The 22,946-nt window shown below is 45.6% G+C and overlaps 1 protein-coding gene and 1 pseudogene across 1 annotated transcript in view; both read right to left on the reverse strand.

Annotated features, from left to right (window-relative positions):
- Nucleotides 1-22,946, reverse strand: part of LOC133107602 (uncharacterized) — a 980,437-nt pseudogene that overhangs the window by 539,708 nt on the left and 417,783 nt on the right.
- The window catches only part of dscamb (Down syndrome cell adhesion molecule b), a 193,988-nt gene continuing 182,035 nt past the window's right edge, over nt 10,994-22,946 (reverse strand). The window contains exons 31-33 of the mRNA XM_061217289.1: nt 22,694-22,891; nt 22,064-22,366; nt 10,994-14,138 (exon numbers count right to left, since the gene is read on the reverse strand). Of these exons, the coding sequence (XP_061073273.1) occupies nt 13,771-14,138; nt 22,064-22,366; nt 22,694-22,891 (869 nt within the window). The 3' untranslated portion in view covers nt 10,994-13,770. The remainder of the gene's footprint in view (nt 14,139-22,063; nt 22,367-22,693; nt 22,892-22,946) is intronic.

Consider the following 22,946-nt stretch of genomic DNA (forward strand, 5'->3'; position numbering starts at 1 on the left):
AATGGTATAGTTAATCACCAGTGTTAATGGTAGAGTTAGTCACCAGTGTTAATGGTAGAGTTAGTCACCAGTGTTAATGGTAGAGTTAATCACCAGTGTTAATGGTAGAGTTAATCACCAGTGTTAATGGTAGAGTTAGTCACCAGTGTTAATGGTAGAGTTAGTCACCAGTGTTAATGGTAGAGTTAGTCATCAGTGTTACTGGTAGAGTTAGTCACCAGTGTTAATGGTAGAGTTAGTCACCAGTGTTAATGGTATAGTTAGTCACCAGTGTTAATGGTAGAGTTAGTCACCAGTGTTAATGGTAGAGTTAGTCACCAGTGTTAATGGTAGTTAGTCACCAGTGTTAATGGTAGAGTTAGTCACCAGTGTGAATGGTAGAGTTAGTCACCAGTGTTAATGGTATAGTTAATCACCAGTGTTAATGGTAGAGTTAGTCACCAGTGTTAATGGTAGAGTTAGTCACCAGTGTTAATGGTAGTTAGTCACCAGTGTTAATGGTAGAGTTAGTCACCAGTGTGAATGGTAGTTAGTCACCAGTGTTAATGGTAGAGTTAGTCACCAGTGTTAATGGTAGAGTTAGTCACCAGTGTTAATGGTAGAGTTTGTCACCAGAGTTGATGGTAGAGTTAGTCATCAGTGTTAATGGTAGAGTTAGTCACCAGTGTTAATGGTAGAGTTAGTCATCAGTGTTACTGGTAGAGTTAGTCACCAGTGTTAATGGTAGTTAGTCACCAGTGTTAATGGTAGAGTTAGTCACCAGTGTTAATGGTAGAGTTAGTCACCAGTGTTAATGGTAGAGTTTGTCACCAGAGTTGATGGTAGAGTTAGTCATCAGTGTTAATGGTAGAGTTAGTCACCAGTGTTAATGGTAGAGTTAGTCACCAGTGTTAATGGTAGAGTTAGTCACCAGTGTTAATGGTAGAGTTTGTCACCAGTGTTACTGGTAGAGTTAGTCACCAGTGTTAATGGTAGTTAGTCACCAGTGTTAATGGTAGAGTTAGTCACCAGTGTTAATGGTAGTTAGTCACCAGTGTTAATGGTAGAGTTAGTCACCAGTGTTAATGGTAGAGTTAGTCACTAGTGTTAATGGTAGAGTTAGGCACCAGTGTTAATGGTAGAGTTAGTCACCAGTGTTACTGGTAGAGTTAGTCACCAGTGTTAATGGTAGTTAGTCACCAGTGTTAATGGTAGAGTTAGTCACCAGTGTTAATGGTAGTTAGTCACCAGTGTTAATGGTAGAGTTAGTCACCAGTGTTAATGGTAGTTAGTCACCAGTGTTAATGGTAGAGTTAGTCACCAGTGTTAATGGTAGAGTTAGTCACTAGTGTTAATGGTAGAGTTAGGCACCAGTGTTAATGGTAGAGTTTGTCACCAGTGTTACTGGTAGAGTTAGTCACCAGTGTTAATGGTAGTTAGTCACCAGTGTTAATGGTAGAGTTAGTCACCAGTGTTAATGGTAGTTAGTCACCAGTGTTAATGGTAGAGTTAGTCACCAGTGTTAATGGTAGAGTTAGTCACTAGTGTTAATGGTAGAGTTAGGCACCAGTGTTAATGGTAGAGTTAGTCACCAGTGTTAATGGTAGAGTTAGTAATCAGTGTTAATGGTAGAGTTAGTCACCAGTGTTAATGGTAGAGTGTCACCAGTGTTAATGGTAGTTAGTCACCAGTGCTAATGGTAGAGTTTGTCACCAGTGTTACTGGTAGAGTTAGTCACCAGTGTTAATGGTAGTTAGTCACCAGTGTTAATGGTAGAGTTAGTCACCAGTGTTAATGGTAGAGTTAGTCACCAGTGTTAATGGTAGAGTTAGTCATCAGTGTTACTGGTAGAGTTAGTCACCAGTGTTAATGGTAGAGTTAGTCACCAGTGTTAATGGTATAGTTAGTCACCAGTGTTAATGGTAGAGTTAGTCACCAGTGTTAATGGTAGAGTTAGTCACCAGTGTTAATGGTAGTTAGTCACCAGTGTTAATGGTAGAGTTAGTCACCAGTGTGAATGGTAGAGTTAGTCACCAGTGTTAATGGTATAGTTAATCACCAGTGTTAATGGTAGAGTTAGTCACCAGTGTTAATGGTAGAGTTAGTCACCAGTGTTAATGGTAGTTAGTCACCAGTGTTAATGGTAGAGTTAGTCACCAGTGTGAATGGTAGTTAGTCACCAGTGTTAATGGTAGAGTTAGTCACCAGTGTTAATGGTAGAGTTAGTCACCAGTGTTAATGGTAGAGTTTGTCACCAGAGTTGATGGTAGAGTTAGTCATCAGTGTTAATGGTAGAGTTAGTCACCAGTGTTAATGGTAGAGTTAGTCATCAGTGTTACTGGTAGAGTTAGTCACCAGTGTTAATGGTAGTTAGTCACCAGTGTTAATGGTAGAGTTAGTCACCAGTGTTAATGGTAGAGTTAGTCACCAGTGTTAATGGTAGAGTTTGTCACCAGAGTTGATGGTAGAGTTAGTCATCAGTGTTAATGGTAGAGTTAGTCACCAGTGTTAATGGTAGAGTTAGTCACCAGTGTTAATGGTAGAGTTAGTCACCAGTGTTAATGGTAGAGTTTGTCACCAGTGTTACTGGTAGAGTTAGTCACCAGTGTTAATGGTAGTTAGTCACCAGTGTTAATGGTAGAGTTAGTCACCAGTGTTAATGGTAGTTAGTCACCAGTGTTAATGGTAGAGTTAGTCACCAGTGTTAATGGTAGAGTTAGTCACTAGTGTTAATGGTAGAGTTAGGCACCAGTGTTAATGGTAGAGTTAGTCACCAGTGTTACTGGTAGAGTTAGTCACCAGTGTTAATGGTAGTTAGTCACCAGTGTTAATGGTAGAGTTAGTCACCAGTGTTAATGGTAGTTAGTCACCAGTGTTAATGGTAGAGTTAGTCACCAGTGTTAATGGTAGTTAGTCACCAGTGTTAATGGTAGAGTTAGTCACCAGTGTTAATGGTAGAGTTAGTCACTAGTGTTAATGGTAGAGTTAGGCACCAGTGTTAATGGTAGAGTTTGTCACCAGTGTTACTGGTAGAGTTAGTCACCAGTGTTAATGGTAGTTAGTCACCAGTGTTAATGGTAGAGTTAGTCACCAGTGTTAATGGTAGTTAGTCACCAGTGTTAATGGTAGAGTTAGTCACCAGTGTTAATGGTAGAGTTAGTCACTAGTGTTAATGGTAGAGTTAGGCACCAGTGTTAATGGTAGAGTTAGTCACCAGTGTTAATGGTAGAGTTAGTAATCAGTGTTAATGGTAGAGTTAGTCACCAGTGTTAATGGTAGAGTGTCACCAGTGTTAATGGTAGTTAGTCACCAGTGCTAATGGTAGAGTTTGTCACCAGTGTTACTGGTAGAGTTAGTCACCAGTGTTAATGGTAGTTAGTCACCAGTGTTAATGGTAGAGTTAGTCACCAGTGTTAATGGTAGAGTTAGTCACCAGTGTTAATGGTAGAGTTAGTCACCAGTGTTAATGGTAGAGTTAGTCACCAGTGTTAATGGTAGAGTTTGTCACCAGAGTTGATGGTAGAGTTAGTCATCAGTGTTAATGGTAGAGTTAGTCACCAGTGTTAATGGTAGAGTTAGTCATCAGTGATACTGGTAGAGTTAGTCACCAGTGTTAATGGTAGTTAGTCACCAGTGTTAATGGTAGAGTTTGTCACCAGAGTTGATGGTAGAGTTAGTCATCAGTGTTAATGGTAGAGTTAGTCACCAGTGTTAATGGTAGAGTTAGTAATCAGTGTTAATGGTAGAGTTAGTCACCAGTGTTAATGGTAGAGTTAGTCACCAGTGATAATGGTAGAGTCAGTCACCAGTGTTAATGGTAGAGATTGTCACCAGTGTTACTGGTAGAGTTAGTCATCAGTGTTAATGGTAGTTAGTCACCAGTGTTAATGGTAGAGTTAGTCACCAGTGTTAATGGTAGAGTTAGTCACCAGTGCTAATGGTAGAGTTTGTCACCAGTGTTACTGGTAGAGTTAGTCACCAGTGTTAATGGTAGTTAGTCACCAGTGTTAATGGTAGAGTTAGTCACCAGTGTTAATGGTAGAGTTAGTCACCAGTGTTAATGGTAGAGTTAGTCACCAGTGTTAATGGTAGAGTTTGTCACCAGAGTTGATGGTAGAGTTAGTCATCAGTGTTAATGGTAGAGTTAGTCACCAGTGTTAATGGTAGAGTTAGTCATCAGTGTTAATAGTAGAGTTAGTCACCAGTGTTAATGGTAGAGTTTGTCACCAGTGTTAATGGTAGAGTTAGTCACCAGTGTTAATGGTAGTTAGTCACCAGTGTTAATGGTAGAGTTAGTCACCAGTGCTAATGGTAGAGTTTGTCACCAGTGTTACTGGTAGAGTTAGTCACCAGTGTTAATGGTAGAGTTTGTCACCAGTGTTAATGGTGGAGTTAGTCACCAGTGTTAATGGTAGAGTTAGTCACCAGTGTGAATGGTAGAGTTAGTCACCAGTGTTAATGGTAGTTAGTCATCAGTGTTAATGGTAGAGTTAGTCACCAGTGTTAATGGTAGAGTTTGTCACTCCTGTTAATGGTAGAGTTAGTCACCAGTGTTAATGCTAGTTAGTCACCAGTGTTAATGGTAGAGTTAGTCACCAGAGTTGATGGTAGAGTTAGTCATCTGTGTTAATGGTAGAGTTAGTCACCAGTGTTAATGGTAGTTAGTCACCAGTGTTAATGGTAGAGTTAGTCACCAGTGTTAATGGTAGAGTTTGTCACCAGTGTTACTGGTAGAGTTAGTCACCAGTGTTAATGGTAGTTAGTCACCAGTGTTAATGGTAGTTAGTCACCAGTGTTAATGGTAGAGTTAGTCACTAGTGTTAATGGTAGAGTTAGTCACCAGTGTTAATGGTAGAGTTTGTCACCAGAGTTGATGGTAGAGTTAGTCATCAGTGTTAATGGTAGAGTTAGTCACCAGTGTTAATGGTAGAGTTAGTAATCAGTGTTAATGGTAGAGTTAGTCACCAGTGTTAATGGTAGTTAGTCACCAGTGTTAATGGTAGAGTTTGTCACCAGTGTTAATGGTAGAGTTAGTCACCAGTGTTAATGCTAGTTAGTCACCAGTGTTAATGGTAGAGTTAGTCACCAGAGTTGATGGTAGAGTTAGTCATCAGTGTTAATGGTAGAGTTAGTCACCAGTGTTAATGGTAGAGTTAGTCATCAGTGTTAATGGTAGAGTTAGTCATCAGTGTTAATGGTAGAGTTAGTCATCAGTGTTAATGGTAGAGTTAGTCATCAGTGTTAATGGTAGTGTTAATGGTACAGTTGCCACCTGTCCTGGGATTGTCCTTCTTTTTAATAATCAGTCCCGGAAAATGTATTCTCTCTCCCGGGACACTTAATGTTCCGGTTTTCAAAAGGCTAGATACATTTTTTACTGTTTCTGTTTGATTGACTATTTTGATTTTTTCTGTGTGTCCATCCTCTTGAAATATGCATTGTTTTCCCGCTGGTGTGCACTGTCATTGGCTCTGGTGGGATGTGACGTGGTTGGCCCATCAGGCCTAGCCAAGGAGACCTGTCTCCACAACCTGTGTTTTGTGTCCAGTCAAAATGTCAGTTAAATATAAAGGAACAACAGTGCAGAGTTTTGTATTAAGCAAACACAAAGATCCAGCCATTGCAACTGTTATGACAAAAAAAGGGTCACCAGAGGAAGACAGGATATCAGTAGCAGAGCTTAGCAGTGTACACTCCAGAGTGCTTCACAACCACAGCTACTTATCTATGGATTGTGGCAAGAAAGTGTGAAAATCTTTCATGATTCATCTTTCATGAGTATCGCCAAAATAATGATGTCAATCAATCAATAATCACAATAAAAACCCGTCGTGTGGAAGAACAAAAAGTGAAGCTTTAGTTCTAGCTCTTTACAGCCAGAAGTGTACCTTTGGACATATGATTACATTTCATAATAGATTATAATAAGAGAGTTTGTGCTTACACGTTAAAGTAAAGAAATCTGTATTTAATGTAGAAAGGGACAGCAGCAGTCCAGAGAGTGGAACTGTGTCCGTTTAAACAAATATTATATCATCTTGCTGAAAGTCATCCAAATGAGGAGTAAACCAAAATGGAGTTAATGCAGCAAACACTGATCCCAAAGGTCATTCTATTGTACTGAAAAAGTCTTTGTTCTTGGGCTCAAAGTACGATTTCTCTGAAACATTTCACTGCTATATTCTGTCAACACTTGTCTAATTTATCAGTAGCAGCTGAAAGGAGTCTTTATTAAAGTCTGCATTATAGTATAGACAGAGGTATAATGGGTATGGAACATGGCATCTAACTAAATTGGGGTGGGGGGGTTACTGTCATGACTCGTGAACAATGTACCCAACCTGAACTGCCTCAAAACATACTGCAAAACGTCAATGAATTTGCATATAAAAACTTTTTTTTGACCAGTGTAAATTGCTATGGATTACAGTGTCTACTAATGCAGACAGTACACCCCGCGGTAGCGTTGGGCTGAATATCCAAGGCATAATTCAGCTAAATTAACGTCACACGCCAAATGTACACACAACATGCAATACACTTTAATATGTTTTTTTATTCTTCAGACAGGAAACTTGTGGGTGCCATTTTACAGAATTGATGGAGTCATGCTGAGTGTTAACCTATAAAAAATAAACTATGATATGGTTGTAATCCTGTCCGAAGGGTTGACAGTAGGCAACCTAAAATATGTTTTTACCAACGTGACAGGAACATGGCCTATTTAATGTACGCCCCCCTCCCCCACCATAGATGTTATGCAACATGGGTCAGCAGGAATAAGAGTGTTAGTCACAGGAATGTCAAACTAATGAGAAAGTGCCATTTGGTTCTAGAAGTACATAAAGAGATACTTTATATCAATATTGATAAGACAGAGTAGATTTATAATCCAATGCTGTATGCATACATGGATGTGCAAAGATGAATACATTTTCATTTGATTCATCAGAAAACTGAAGCTTTGCAAATGTAGCTTTAAGGAAAAACTGGATAAAATTACCAGACATAAGCACAGTATACCATAAAGTGTGTGTGTGTGTGTGTGTGTGTGTGTGTTGGCCATGGCCCTTAAAAGCTACAGATATCCCCCCAGAGACACTCTTGCATCATTCTGTAATTACGTAAGCCCACATGGAATGGTGTTCCAATTTTCTTCCAGAACCTTCCAAAGATCGTACAATTCATCGGCTTGCCCACAGTGATAAGTGAGGCATCTGACAACAAACAGATGAGTTGAGGCGTCATCAGATGAGATGTCATGATCCATTTCTCCAACAACACCCCCAACACACCCCACCCTGCCCCCTATATTTCCTGCCAGGGCCTCATGACCGGATGGAGGTAATTAACACCAAATAATTAAAAGGCACAGAGAAAGGTCTATTCTTTCGAGCCTGTAAGCTTAGGAAAGAAGGAAGTAAACAGAGTCGTTCTCTGGGCTGATATAAGATGGTGGTTATTACCCCTGGGCCTGAGTGAATATCCAATAGCGGCCCAGTTCATCATGTTGGGTACGTCTGTAGGAGGTGTTCAGAATTCTAATGCTACATTGAGTAACAAAGTACACCCCTACATGCCGACCCCACCCCACCCCACAGTGCTAATGTAGGATCACAATGGCACTTTCCCATCCCAGTCCAGGAGGGTGGGGGTAGGGGGTTTGCTGTTGGCTCTCCGGAGATTCAAGTCAAAAGGGTCACTGTTGGTCTCCAAAAGACTTTTGGACCTTATTAAGACTCTGGATTCATGGACTCTTGCTTGCACATCCTTCTACAGTTTCTACAGGAGCTTCAGTGCAGATTCCACAGTGAGTTTCTACAGGAAGTTCAGTGCAGATTCCAGAGTGAGTTTCTACAGGAAGTTCAGTGCAGATTCCAGAGTGAGTTTCTACAGGACGTTCAGTGCAGATTCCAGAGTGAGTTTCTACAGGAACTTCAGCGCAGATTCCAGAGAGAGGTTTATCCAGATTCTCTCACGACTGACAGTGCTGGTGAAAGAATAAATGCCAAAAATAACCGTTAATGTGGAAATCTGCAGATGATCACAAAATCTAGACCAGACAGATGGATGTTGGGCACAGAGACAGCGGAGTGTTATTCACAGTGTCGTTCCTGTCAGAGCCCGTTCTCAGCAGAGGGCCGTGATGTGGAGGTGAGTGCAGAGCTCCCTGACCACAGCGGACAGCGGACAGTGGGCAGCACAGGATCAGAGCACAGAGCACAGAGCAGGATCAGAGCACAGCACAGGAGCAGAGCACAGCACAGGAGCAGAGCACAGCACAGGAGCACAGCACAGAGCACAGGATCAGAGCACAGAGCACAGCACAGGATCAGAGCACAGGATCAGAGCACAGCGCACAGCACAGAATCAGAGCACAGCACAGGATCAGAGCACAGAGCACAGGATCAGAGCACAGAGCACAGAGCAGGATCAGAGCACAGCACAGGAGCAGAGCACAGCAGACAGCACAGGATCAGAGCACAGCAGACAGCACAGGATCAGAGCACAGCACAGGATCAGAGCACAGAGCACAGCACAGGAGCAGAGCACAGCAGACAGCACAGGATCAGAGCACATTAACACCTTAAACACCTTAAATAGTATAAATCAAAACAAAACTTACCCACATATTCTGTCACTACTTTCTAAGGATGTAACTGTTCTTTTAAGAGCCAATCAGGTGCAAGCTAAAATCAGTGCTGATTGGGTCATTTGGTTGAATCAAGTTTACAATTTTTTGAACAAAATGTATTGTTCAGCAAGTAAGCACGTAAGTACATTTAGTCATTTTTAGTCATCCTAAAATTTTGGAAATAAGTAGAATGCTACCTGCAATCTGGATTAACTTTTGGTGGATGGACTGTGCAGAAGAGCAGAGCTCTTAATGTGTGGCTTACTGAGATGTACAGAGATGTACCTGCTGATGAACAAGCTGAAGCATCACAAACTCAAAGGTCATTTGGAAACGAAACATCCTGGTCTCAGTTATAAGCTTTTGGGCCATCTCAAAACTCAAAATGTTCATTAAGTTCCCACTTATGTGGAGAAAGCAGGTGTTCCAAACGTACCGCATTAAGAGCAGAACGACCCCTAGGTGAACATCATACATGATGTAAACATATGGCTTGTAACGCTGAGCCACAGATTGAAAACAGGGAGGAAAATGTGTCAACGACCCGATCTGAATGATAACCAGAGGTACGTTATGTAGGCCAGTGCGTTTTTGTCCGTCTTTTCTGTAGTGGCTTGCCTGGACGACAGGGTAACCCAACCTAACCTACATTTTTAAAGGGGCTAAAAACAGACAGAGGACATTGGAGCTGCTGTCCTAAAATAGAAATGTTTTCAGAGCACAAAGGATGTGGAGAGGGCTGGTCCGCTCCACAGCAGGACGAGAGCGCTCACGTTAGCGTGTTAGCGGGCTGACGTTACGTCGTCGAAGTGGGGAGCCTCGTTCTGCAGCGCGGAGCCTCGTTCTGCAGCGTGGAGCCTTGTTCTGTCGCGGGGAGCGAGCCGTCACAACGTTTTCATTCCTGTCGGGTAGCAGTCACTCGACACCACATGGGGTAGATTTCCTTAAAACCTGCCTCAGGTATTTCACTAAAAAGGATTATGATTTCACCAGCTATTGTTTTTACCTCAGCCGGCGCTTGATGCAATCATTAACATTCCCCTTGAACAATTTAAAGAGGATTGGGAAATAATCCTGCAGAGATGAGTTTGGTTGGATGCACAGTTCCCAGAATGCAGCAGGTAGATGGCCTTGACACACCAGCGTAACTGGGACAAGGGCAGCCTTCGCTGGTTCATCACTACTTACCCTGTGTACTCTGGCAACATCCGCTGGGCTCCAATACACGTCCAGCTATTTCTCCAAACTTCACAAAGTGAGCATTTTTGATTAAGAATAGGAATATAATGTGACCCATCGAAAAATAAACCGAAAACATGCAGACATGCCTCTCAGTGGGTTTGTCCTGGCTCAATTAACAATGCGTGGAATGCGTGGTTTGTCTCAGGACCCTGGTGCTGCTCATTTAAATTTGGGGACATTACTACAGGCCTGCAGTGAGCCGGTCCAAAAGTCCAAAGGGTACATCTCCTGTGCAATAATATATCCCAATAATATCATAAATACTAAACTGTGAACAGGGTCATGGTGGCTGCTAGAGTCTATCCCAGAAGACATTGGGTGAGAGGCAGGAATGCACCCTAGACAGGCCACCAATCCATCGCAGGGCACTCAGCATTCACTCACACACACACTCACACACACACACACACACACACACTCACACACACACTCACACACACACTCACACACACTCACACACACACACACACACACACACACTCACACACACTCACACACTCACACACACTCACACACCCACACACACTCACACACACACACTCACACACACACTCACACACTCATACACTTGTGCCGTACACACACTTACTCACGCTGTCAGGGCTTTCAGTGTCTGAAATGCATGATATAAATGCATGCCATTATTATTATTATACATACATTTGATATGATAACATTTATTTATTATTTTATTTATTAAGCGGACCCGCAAGTCTTTGGACTGTGGACTGTGGACACGGGGAACATATGCGTGCTCCACACAGAAAGGCCAGAGGGCAGGAGACTCTCACTGCTCACTGGTGCCATCTTGTGTACTGCAGATGTACAGCATACTGTACCACAGCACCAGGTCCTGCTACACTACAACCACTCTGGATATTTCTGCAGGGAATTGTGTTAATCCTGAAAAACACTGGCATACAGTCTTGGGGTATAACCCCACCAACCCATAGTCAGTTTGACAGCACAGCTATCATGCCAATAGCGAGGCTGTGGCTTGGGGACTTTGGCACAAACACAGACACATTGGCATGATGTCACCAAGGGGACTGATGGTTATGTTTGACCCTTTCCCTGCCCAGCTGTCTCATAGATAATTATTCATGTGCCTTCTCGCAGTAGTCAACACTACAGATATCATGTCACATTAAAGGTTTTAATAAGTGTGCATAGAAATACACACAGACACAGTTAATGCATACCGGAAGGGAGTAATACACTGGATCTTTAGACGCTAGCAAATTTTAAAACACAATACAGATTTTGTATACAAAATGCCCCTCACTTCACGAGCTCCACACATGCTAAACCTGGGTGGAGCCAAATGAATAGTCAGCCAATCACATTTAGGGTAGTAAACAAGGACCTAGTATTGCACCAATAGCATTCTGAGCTTTTCAAAGAGGCACACTGAATGGACCAGTGCTTCCTCTCTCATAGTGAGTAGGCCAGTGCAGCAGCAGTACCTGATTCCACCACACCGCCACCTATAGGCAGCAGTGCGTCAGTGCGACAGCATTAACCTGATCTCTTGTCTTGCATTGCTGCCATGCTGAAGGATGCAGATCAGTGCAGTTACGGTGAAACTGGCAGACACAGCTTTTTGTTCAAGATTGTCGACATTTCCTTTGATCTTTGACGCACAGTGCAATCCACTGACTTAAATAATCTACATTCATTTCTCAAATTATTTAAAGTAGCTACACAGCACCATTTGTTGGCCATATTTTCTGTGTTTGTTTTAAAAAAACAAAATAGAGAAATGATATAGGTCATTAATAAAGGAATATACCCACAAAAATTCATAGCAAGGTCATGTTTTGTTGACTTGGAGAATTCTTCAATTTTTCAGTTCACTGATGAACACCTCCGCACACCAAACACTTCAGGACAACTTATAACCCCTCAATAAAATCTGAAAAAGCCATTCTTAACCATCAGAGACTAAAGCTCTCCCTGCAAGATATTCGGACAAAGAACATGGCAGCAGTGACAGTCTAAGTTGACACCCCGGTCGGTGAAAGGGCAGAATTTGGAGCTGTTAAAGATTTCTCAGGGTGTGTTTCCAGCGAGGGCTCAACATTGATGATAAATTGATGAGGTGAAGGGGTCCCCCCCCGACTCAGACGCCACCCCCTGTGTTGACAGCAAAGGGCCAGATAGGTCAGATGCTTCTTTGGTCTTGAAGGGAACGTGGTAAAATGGGCCCCTCAGGGGTCTGGGGTGGCCACACAGGGGCCCTGGTCCGTGTCAGTACCTGGACATTATTGCAGAATGGCCCGTCCTCTAAAGTAGCCTCACAGTACAGGTGGGTTGTGCACCTCCTATGTGTTTGCTGTGCTTTTATGTTTGCAGAAAGATGGGGGTTTAAAGGGTGGAGCCCCAATTTCCTAAGTAAAACCAGAGGTGTGCAAACATGACTAAGGACTTTATTAACCAAATCAATTTTTTTTCCCTGTAATATCCACAAATAAAAGTGATTTCTTATATATATATATATAATTATAATAAATCTTTCACATTGTATAATTTCATAATGTGACAAAATTTGCAGTTGGATTTCCAGCCGTTACTATGGTAATGGTCTTTTTTCCAGTCCCCATGCAGTCACAGGAAATAGATTTTAAAAGGTAACACTGAGAGGATGGGACCGGTGGGACAGCTCTCTCACCCATCCTCTCTCACCTGGTTCCCCTCCGCTAGTGAGATGCATTTCAGTTAGAAAAAACAACTGACAACAAAAATAAACTAACAAAATTGCATTAGTTCGCTCACACTCAGATGAAAACTAAAGTAATTCAATGTCGTGTCCTGCTGAGTGCTCCAGGCTCCTCTTAGTTTTGTTTTCAGATATATTTATATATATATATTAGAATTTTTATATAACAATAAAATTCATCATCATCATCACCATCATCATCATCATCATCATCATCACCATCATCATCACTGTCACCACCATTATTTCAATTTTACCTTCTCTCTCACAAAATTATATATTATTTTGGCAATCTTAGTGTGGATTAATTTTAAAATAAATAAAAAGCTCAAGTAGAAAATAAAAGTGAGAAAGTGAAAAAGGGAGAGGAAGAAAGACAGAAAGTAAGAAAGAAGGAAAGAAGGAAGGAAAGAAAGAGTAAAAGTCACCCATCCATTTGGAATCGGATATATGTACAACTTTTTTTAAAGCGTCTGTCTGTCCGTCTATCGGTCTGTCTCTGTGTGATTGTTATTGTTGGGACTCCTCCTCCTCCTCCCGTCTGTGAGAAGAGAGCCTGGGTCCTGCAGTCCGGCCTGTGCGCTGTGTGTTAGACTTTGTGTAAGGGTTGCTCTGTGTTACACCAGCGTGTATGACTTTGTGTAAGGGTTGCTCTGTGTTACACCAGCGTGTATGACTTTGTGTAAGGGTTGCTCTGTGTTACACCAGCGTGTATGACTTTGTGTAAGGGTTGCTCTGTGTTACACCAGTGTGTATGACTTTGTGTAAGAGTTGCTCTGTGTTACACCAGCATGTATGACTTTGTGTAAGGGTTGCTCTGTGTTACACCAGTGTGTATGACTTTGTGTAAGGGTTGCTCTGTGTTACACCAGCATGTATGACTTTGTGTAAGGGTTGCTCTGTGTTACACCAGCGTGTAGGACTTTGTGTAAGGGTTGCTCTGTGTTACACCAGCGTGTATGACTTTGTGTAAGGGTTGCGCTGTGTGTTATACAAGTGTGTAGGACTTTGTGTAAGGGTTGCTCTGTGTTATACCAGTGTGTAGGACTTTGTGTAAGGGTTGCTCTGTTATACCAGTGTGTAGGACTTTGAGTAAGGTTGGCGCTGTGTGTTGCAACAGTGTGTAGGACTTTGTGTAAGGGTTGCGCTGTGTGTTATACCAGCCTGTAGGACTTTGTGTAAGGGTTGCGCTGTGTTATACCAGCGTGTACGACTTTGCGTAAGGGTTGCTGCTCTGTTTGAGGTGTCCACGGGAGTCGAGCAGGGATTCCTGGGAGCTGCTGATCTTGGCGGCTTGCGCCAGGTCTCCAGGCTCCCGCAGGGGTAGAGTGGAGGCTGTCCCGGGCTGCCACTGCTGCACCTCCCGTGCGGGCCCTCCTGCCGCCTCCGTGGGCGTGGGGGCCAGCAGGGCGGGGCGCTTCAGTGTGCGGCTCTTCTGAGGCTCCAGGCAGGCCCCGCCCAGTGCCACCTCCCGCCCTGACGAGGAGGAGGCCCCACCCCCCGCACCGCGGCTCAACAGGAAGTCCATCCGGAGGTACGGGGGCAGGTGCACCAGCTCACCTCCTGCAGGGGGAGAGAGGAGATGCAGGGGAGATCAGAAGAGGAAGTAGAGTAAGCATAACCTTACAGAGCTATGACATTGATCATGTCAACACTCACAACTTACAGAGCTATGAGCCGGACGAGGTTGCTCATAAGCTTACAGTGCTATGACCCTGATTATGTCAACAATTCATAACCTTACAGTGCTATGACCCTGACCATGGCAACACTCATAATCTTACAGTGCTATGCCTCATTCTGATGTGAGATAAGGCTGATGCAGAGATGTACTGCTCATTAACCAATGGTCCATTATACCTTGTGATGATCCATGATGTTATGCAGGTGGGGCTCCAACTGCAAGTAATTATTCTCGTCAACTCAACCAATGAAATCTGGCTTAAACTTAAACTAAGTGTAACCAGTGACATGAGTACATGCCACGTGTGGGTGATCATGGAGACCAGAGTGAGCATAAGACTGCAGATGTCTACATCTGGGCATGTGACCAGACCTTTCTGATGAGAGTATTGTCTAGGTTACCATCCCCCTTCATACTTGGTTAGGACCTCCCCGTGCCACTAGATCTACTGCAGACACTGCCTGGTGTGGGGTATTGACCCGTGGAGGGGAAAAGAGTTTAAGCAGCTGGCCCCTGTCACTGACCCAGACATTGGCACCCGAGAATGAATTCCCTATTGGAATGAGGACATGGGGCTTGAACGAGTACTGTCACAGGAGGAAAGGTGTGAGCAGAGGCAGATACAAGTTTCCGTGATGACCTAGCTGAACAGCAATGTGCTGACCCCACATTAGGCCAGTGTTAAAAGAAGGCAGAGAGTCGGGGTTGTTTGTCCCAGCTGTAAGCTTACAGCCTGTAGTACCAGAAAGGTTTAGGAGACAGGTACTGGAGTTAGGACATACCATTCGATGGGCAGGTCACTTTGGTTTTATGAAAACCCTACAAAGAAAAAGCTGAGGATTCTTCTGGTCTAAGTTATATGAGAAAGTCAAAACCTTTTGCAAAACCTGTCCCCGATGTCAGATGGCAGGAGGTCCAAACATAGCACACACCCCCTTAGTCCCTGTGATATAAACCCCATTTGAGCGAATTGGAGTTGATGTAGTGGGACCATTGGAGGGAAGCAAGTCAGAAAACTGGTTCATTTTAGTCATATGTGATTATGCAACCAGGCACCCTGAAGCTTTAGCCATGAGTGAAGTACCCGGCTGAAACGTAGCGACCGCCTTGTTGATAGTAGGCATACTTTGAGAAGTTCTCTCGGACCAAGGCACATACTTTATGAGCAACACACTTAAGCAGGTCTACCAGTTATTAAAATAATCAGAACCGCTCCTTACCACCCACAGACACATGGTCTGGTTCAGCGGTTCTACCAGACCCAGGGATGAGGTCACCAGGAAGGTGAGTCCAGTGACTTATGAGGTTCTGATACCTGACCACCACAAGCAGTGCCAAGTGCACTATGTGAACATGCTGAAAAAGTGGTGAGTACATACAGAGGAAACTTCAGCGACGATGCTTATCCAAGAGATTGAGGAAGAAGAGCAGCCATGAGCAGCTTTTCCCATGCAGACAACCAGGGCGTCACCTGCTCAACAACAAGAGCTATAGCAAGTGCTCCCAGACCACCTCTTTGTGGAGACAACGGGGCGGACAGAGCTGGTAGAGCACCAGATAACCTTGAAGGGGGATCAGACTGTGCTTCAACCTGCCTACAGAGTGCCAGAATGCCTTCCACCAGTGCACAAGAGGATCTTGAATTATGCAGAGGCTGAAGGTTATCGAACCATTGGTCAGTAAATGGAGTAGCCCCACCATAATGATTCCCCAAAAATAATTGTAGCGTGTGTTTTTGCCTGGATTTCCAGGCACCCTGTCAAAATCTGATCCTTATCCAATGCGTTGATGACCTGGTGGAGTGCCTGCATAAGGCCAAATTCCTTGTAACCTTGGATCTATGCAAGGGGTATAGGCAGCTACCAGTCGCACCTGATGGCTGGGTGCTGACTGCCTTCAAGAAGCAATTTGGGCTCCATGGAGCCACTGCAACTTTCCAGAGGTAGATGGACCAGGTTCTCCAGGGTACGAAGCATTTTGCAGCTGCTTACTTGGATGACATCATCATTTACAGCCCCAGCTGGGAGGAGCATATCCGACACCTGAAGGAGGTGCTGCTGGTTTGACTATTCACCCAGCTTTGGTTAAGGAGGAGACCTTCTACCTTTGCTATGTACTGGGCCGAGGGGTGATCTGACCTCAGGTTGGGAAGGTTGAGGCGATCATGGCTGCAGACCGGCCAACAACGTTCATCCCTTGCACTTGTTGGGTGGTACAGATGTTTTATTCCAGACTTTTTCACCCGCAGCGGCATTGATTGAGTTGACCCGGAAAACCCAGCCCAACAACGTCCAGTGGACGGCAGAATGTGAGGCACCTATTAAAGACTTGAAAGGTGCTCTTTGTGAAGAGCCTGTGCTCCCAACTTTGAACAGACATTTACGTTGCAGACAGATGCATCAGAGCAAGGTTTTGGGGCAGTTCTGCTACAAGGGGATCGGGGACAGCTGGGGATAGCCTACATCAGCCGTAAGCTTTGGCCATGGAAATGCAACTACTCTGCAGAGAAAGAGTGCTTGGCAATAAAGGGGGCACTTGACTCTTTTAAATACTACTTGCATTTTGTGTTCTGGAAAAAGCCTACTGAAATTCTGAAAATAACATCTGTATGCTTTGTTGTTTAAAAATGAAGTAAAAACAACAGTTATATCTAGCATGTTAACATAACTGCATGCACTTACTTAGTTCAGCATTCTTCCGACGTTTACATTTTCTGTGAAACAGATGCGTCTGTACCAAATGGTATTTTTGTAGAGGGGTTCCTGGGGAAGCTATTGGGCTGTGCCATTTTCAGAGGGGTGATTTTCTGATCAGTCTTCTGAAGGGTATAGTGAGGTTGATCAGAGTACTGCTGATTTCTGAAAAGCAATTTATTGTATAATTTATATTTGATTATTCTGAATGCTGATAGCTGTCGTGTTTTAATTGTTGAGCCGATGACAGCGATGGGAGGAGCTGGAGCTGCATTCAGCTCAGCCAGGGCTTTATGAATACAGGCGGAGCTCAGCCAGGGCTTTATGAATACAGGAGGAGCTCAGCCAGGGCTTTATGAATACAGGAGGAGCTCAGCCAGGGCTTTATGAATACAGGAGGAGCTCAGCCAGGGCTTTATGAATACAGGAGGAGCTCAGCCAGGGCTTTATGAATACAGGAGGAGCTCAGCCAGGGCTTTATGAATACAGGAGGAGCTCAGCCAGGGCTTTATGAATACAGGAGGAGCTATGTCTGGGCAAATCTGGGCTATCATAGGCAGGGTTGGAGATGCCTGGTAATACACAAATGTAAATGCCATGTTCCATTGAACTATTTATTCTTATTTTTTGTTTTGTATAATTTCTTTTGCAATTACTGTTCACTGTCAATATTTTTTTAAACCTTCTGCTCACTTGTTAAAAATAAAAATGGCATTGGTTTGGAATTTGCCGTCTCCTCCGCTATTTACCATAATCCAGCCGCTGGGTCAATCTGCAACAGTGACCTTCTCTGCTTTAGTCCCATATCTTAGGAGCTCACTGCCTACTCATCTTTTTAAAGGGCTCAAAACATAACCTTTTATGAAGTTTCTTACTAATATGCCGACTGCTGACCTTCAACTGTGAAGGTGCACCTTTCATGTAGTCTCCTGTTCTAAAAATGCCTTTTTCTTTATCTCTCAATTTGGAATGTCCTGTCATGTTCATCATCAGCAGCTGTCACCAGGCTGACCAAACCCCTCATAACTGTCAATCGCATGCTGCGCACAGCACAGCACAGCTACATAGCACAGCACAGCACAGCTACATAGCACAGCTACATAGCACAGCTACATAGCACAGATACAGGTGAGACGTCGCCGTCCGTATGTGGGAGGTAGTCACAAAGTAGAATGGAGGTTATATGACTATTATTATTGCTTTTCACAAGAGAGGTCCTAGTTTGGCCGAAGTAAAGGTGTCAGGAGTAAAGATGATGCTGTGCGTCCATGGCCTTTATCAGACGCATATAAGACCCAGGCTCTGGGCCTGGGGAGAGGAGATTCATCAAAATGGCCGCCGGATTTCACAGTTGATAAGGCCACTGATGTGGCTGTGTGCTCATCACGGAGGCTGTATGTCTTGACATGAATCTCTTTAAGGGACAGAAGAGAACAACAGTCTTCAATTGCCGTAATGCCTTGCGAGTGACTCCCTCTCCTCTCACCCTCTCGCACAGAAAGGTCCTCCTCGTTCGCCTGGTGACCTTGGCCTGCTGAATTATTGAGTCCTGATACAGTGTTAATAATTTACAGCGCCTTTCATGGCTTTTATTAAAGCAGTCAGCGTGACAAATGGCGCCCAGCTTTAATTGAATTAAATATAGATTGGAGCTTTTCTTCATAAGTTCAGTGTGCCTGGGCTCTTGTAGAATCCATCTGGCTGGATATTGCAGTGGGGAAGGATAGGACCCCTTGGTAACACAAGGACTCAAAATGACACAAAGCGCTGATAGATGAGAGCGGCTATGCATGATGTCAGGTTGTATGAGCTCTGGGTGAAAACAGGCCTGGTATATCTGGCTGGGTTCTGCTGTTCAGTTTTTGATTCGATACACAGAAACAGGGTAAACAGCCCTTTTAACTGGGACTTCACAGACCATTTTTGGTTTAATGGCACAGTGACAAGAATAAACCCAGGGAAAGGGTTTATTGAATGCTTAAATGATTGCTCAAATGATTGCTCATGCAAGAAAGTACACTGTTTTTTTTTCTTTATATCAAACCGTAACTAAATAAAGACATTGGGTGGTAATTTGAAGTTGCATTCCATACGTTTTTTTGAGAAATGCACATGCTAAACTGTACTTCCTCTAAATTATGGTCATAAAATACATATATGAAATAAATGCAACAGATCACAGGAGTGCTCTCCCTTCCTTCCATCACTGGGCTTACTGTAAAGTCCAAACTGGACCAAGGGCAGAGTGGTTCTGTATCGGCACAATCACCATAGCAACAAGCAAACACACAGGTGTGACTGACGACTCACATTCAGACACACCTGGTGTTCATTCATAAACTCCCAGGTAACATGGTCAAGAAGAGGCCTAAAACAACTAGACTCATAACCTATATCACTATGGATTTATCCAGGACTATCTCAAAATATGAGACAGAAGCCCATATTTTTTGCTAATAAGCCAATGTCGTCAGGTCAGTTCGTTCTTCTCGAGAATCACATTTTATGTGTAGGCTGGACACCTGGAGGCGGGAATTAACAACAACAACCATAAAGTTATGAAGCTGGCTGGAACTTGCTAGCACCATTCAGACTGCAAGAAAGCAGCCTCACAAATCACCATATCCCCTTCCAGATTCTTGAGAGAGAGAGAGAGCAGCAGAGGACGTGAGTCCGTGCGGACGGATTTTTGCATTCTCATGCTTCCCGGCGTTTCCACTCACTCAGGACTCTCAAAAAACGTTTGAGACAAAATTTTGGATTTGTAAGCAGGCACCATGGTTTGCATGCACCAGATACAGCCTGTAGATTTCATAATGAAAGCAGCTGCTCACAGCAAGAACACTGAGTTATGAGGGGGGAAATCCATAAAACTAGACCATTCATGTGCAAACCCCTCCCCTTTCCATGATTCTGATCCCAGGAGTGTGCAGGAGAGGAGCAGGCGTCCGAAGGGGATTGGCTGACCTCCAGTCCGTCCTTCCTACGCGGTGCGCATGGCTTTACCTGCCAGAGCAATTAAATAGCACCCTCAGACTCTGGCATGTTGTGAGATGGGGTTCCGGGTTCAGGGTTCAGTGTCACACCCTCAGACTAAGTGCTGAGGTTCAGGGTTCAGGGTTCAGTGTCACACCCTCAGACTAAGCGCTGGGGTTCAGGGTTCAGTGTCACACTCTCAGACTAAGCGCTGGGGTTCAGGGTTCAGGGTTCAGTGTCACACCCTCAGACTAAGCGCTGGGGTTCAGGGTTCAGTGTCACACCCTCAGACTAAGCGCTGGGGTTCAGGGTTCAGGGTTCAGTGTCACACCCTCAGACTAAGCGCTGGGGTTCAGGGTTCAGTGTCACACCCTCAGACTAAGCGCTGGGGTTCAGGGTTCAGGGTTGAATGTCACACCATCAGACTAAGTGCTGAGGTTCAGGGTTCAGGGTTCAGTGTCACACCCTCAGACTAAGCGCTGGGGTTCAGGGTTCAGTGTCACACTCTCAGACTAAGCGCTGGGGTTCAGGGTTCAGTGTCACACCCTCAGACTAAGCGCTGGGGTTCAGGGTTCAGGGTTCAGTGTCACACCCTCAGACTAAGCGCTGGGGTTCAGGGTTCAGGGTTCAGTGTCACACCCTCAGACTAAGCGCTGGGGTTCAGGGTTCAGAGGTCATCGCTGAGGGTCACAGAGGCAGGGGGGTATGGGGCATGTCCTTCGCCCGGTGGTGTGTTCTCACTCAATGGAGTATCACACCCCCCGGCCTCGTCCCAGGAAACTCGATCCCCGGTCCATATCTCAGGTCAGGGCAGGTGAGCGCGGTGAAAGGGGAGTCAGGCACCTCCAGTGTGTGTGTGTAGGAGGCCATGGATATGGGGAGTGCACCGGGGGAGAGCCACACTGCTGCCGCTATCCCATCACATGACTTCACTTATTTATTGAGTAAAGTCATGTGACAACTCCAGTTCTGAGGCCAGTGCCTTGGTCAAGGGCAACAGCAGGAGCACTCCGAGGGGCACTTTAGACTCTCCAGTGAACCTAACCTGTGTGTGTTTGGACTGATGGGGTGGCGTTGCATGCACGCCTCTACACCCAGGGGGAATGGGCCAATCGGGGAAAGAGAAGCCACGCTTGGGTTGGGTCCAGACCCCAGAAGCTCTTTAGTGCCCCTGAGGTGGCTATTTCACCTCCAGGCAACAGTGCTGGCCTCCACGTGACCCCTCTCCACGCTGCCCCTTAACCTACCCCCCCGAACACCCCCTCCCCAGGGCACACTGCTGTCAGTACCTGGCCCCCGTCCCGCGCACAGACCCGTAAATAAGCAATGAGGCGCGAAACCTGAGATCCGCCATCTCGCCTTCCTGCCACTGACACCTCTGCGGGGCCAGACGGGCGGTCACAGGGTGGTGTGGGGCCCCTGCGTGTGTGCTGGGGGTCTCACAGGGACCCGGGGAGGGATGCGATCAGGGGCTCGCATTTCCCTAAAGTGCATCAACCCTACAAATTAAGACGCCAGCAGGATGTATTACTTATGAAATACACACAGGCACATACTGCACACGTTTCAAACACACATTTCTGAAACACCGCCCATCCCTGGGTTCTCACCTAAAAGTGTTGTTAGATTTTAGGGAACACGCCCCTCCCCCACACAATCTGCAAAAATACATTTACTGAACTATCAGCGTGTATACGGACCCTGTTCTAACCCCGGCCACGCATGTGTCACTGACGCAAGTGTGTCCCTCGCATATCACTAGCGTGTTGTGAGTGTGTCTCTGGCGTGTTGTGAGCGTGTCTCTGGCGTGTTGTGAGCGTGTCTCTGGCGTGTTGTGAGTGTGTCACAGGCGTGTTGTGAGTGTGTCTCTGGCGTGTTGTGAGCGTGTCTCTGGCGTGTTGTGAGCGTGTCACAGGCGTGTTGTGAGCATGTCTCTGGCGTGTTGTGAGCATGTCTCTGGCGTGTTGTGAGCGTGTCTCTGGCGTGTTGTGAGCGTGTCACAGGCGTGTTGTGAGCGTGTCTTTGGCGTGTTGTGAGCGTGTCTCTGGCGTGTTGTGAGCGTGTCTCTGGCGTGTTGTGAGCGTGTCTCTGGCGTGTTGTGAGCGTGTCTCTGGCGTGTTGTGAGCGTGTCTCACCGGGTCTGTGCGCCTTGGGCACAGCCATGTTCATGACGCGGCCCCCGTCCTGTGGCTTGGGCGGGGATGCAGTGAAGCGGCAGATGCCCGACTCGGACGGCGTGCTGGAGGTCAGGCTGTCCGTGTACTCGTTGGTGCCGGCGGTCATCTGCTCCGAGGACGTGTCCGAGATGAAGCACTCTGTGATGGTGAACTTGGCGTGGCGAAGCTGCTCCTCCATCTTGGCGTGCTCGTAGGCCCGCGCCAGCTCCTCATAGGTGGAGGAGGCGCTCTCTGTCGACACCATGCTGCTCCGTGCGCGGTCTGCAGAGACACACACACACACACACACACACACACACACACACACACAAAAACAGGAATAAGTAATGACCGACTTCTATGGAAAGGTCTCAGCCAGTTGGAAGTTAGTTACACTGCATTTCAACACACACACACACACATACAAACACACCCCCTGGTGTGAGGATTGAGGCCCAGGGTAAGATGGCTGCCAGAGCAGAGCCCCTGCATAAGATGGCTGCCAGAGCAGAGCCCCTGCCTAAAATGGCCACCAGAACAGAGCCCCTGAGTAAGATGGCTGCCAGCGCAGAGCCCCTGCATAAGATGGCCGCAGGGTGGGGACCCTACCTGTGTCCTGAGAGGGGCTGACGCTGTAGCTGTCGCTCTCCTTGTCGACGGAGCCGGTGGCTCGTGGCGTGGGCAGCCTCCAGTCAGTGGTGAGCGTGTGGGAGGAGACAGGCGGGTGGGGCCGGTTCAGGGTCCACTGGCTGGCATAGCGGTTTCGGGCAGTGGGGCCGGCCTTCGCCGTGCGGCGGGCAGTGGGGTCTGAGGAAGGGCAGCGGGGCAGAATAAATACCCCCCACATCGCCATGGCATCCAC

This window comes from Conger conger, chromosome 13, assembly GCF_963514075.1.
Source record: "Conger conger chromosome 13, fConCon1.1, whole genome shotgun sequence".
Lineage (NCBI taxonomy): Eukaryota > Metazoa > Chordata > Actinopteri > Anguilliformes > Congridae > Conger > Conger conger.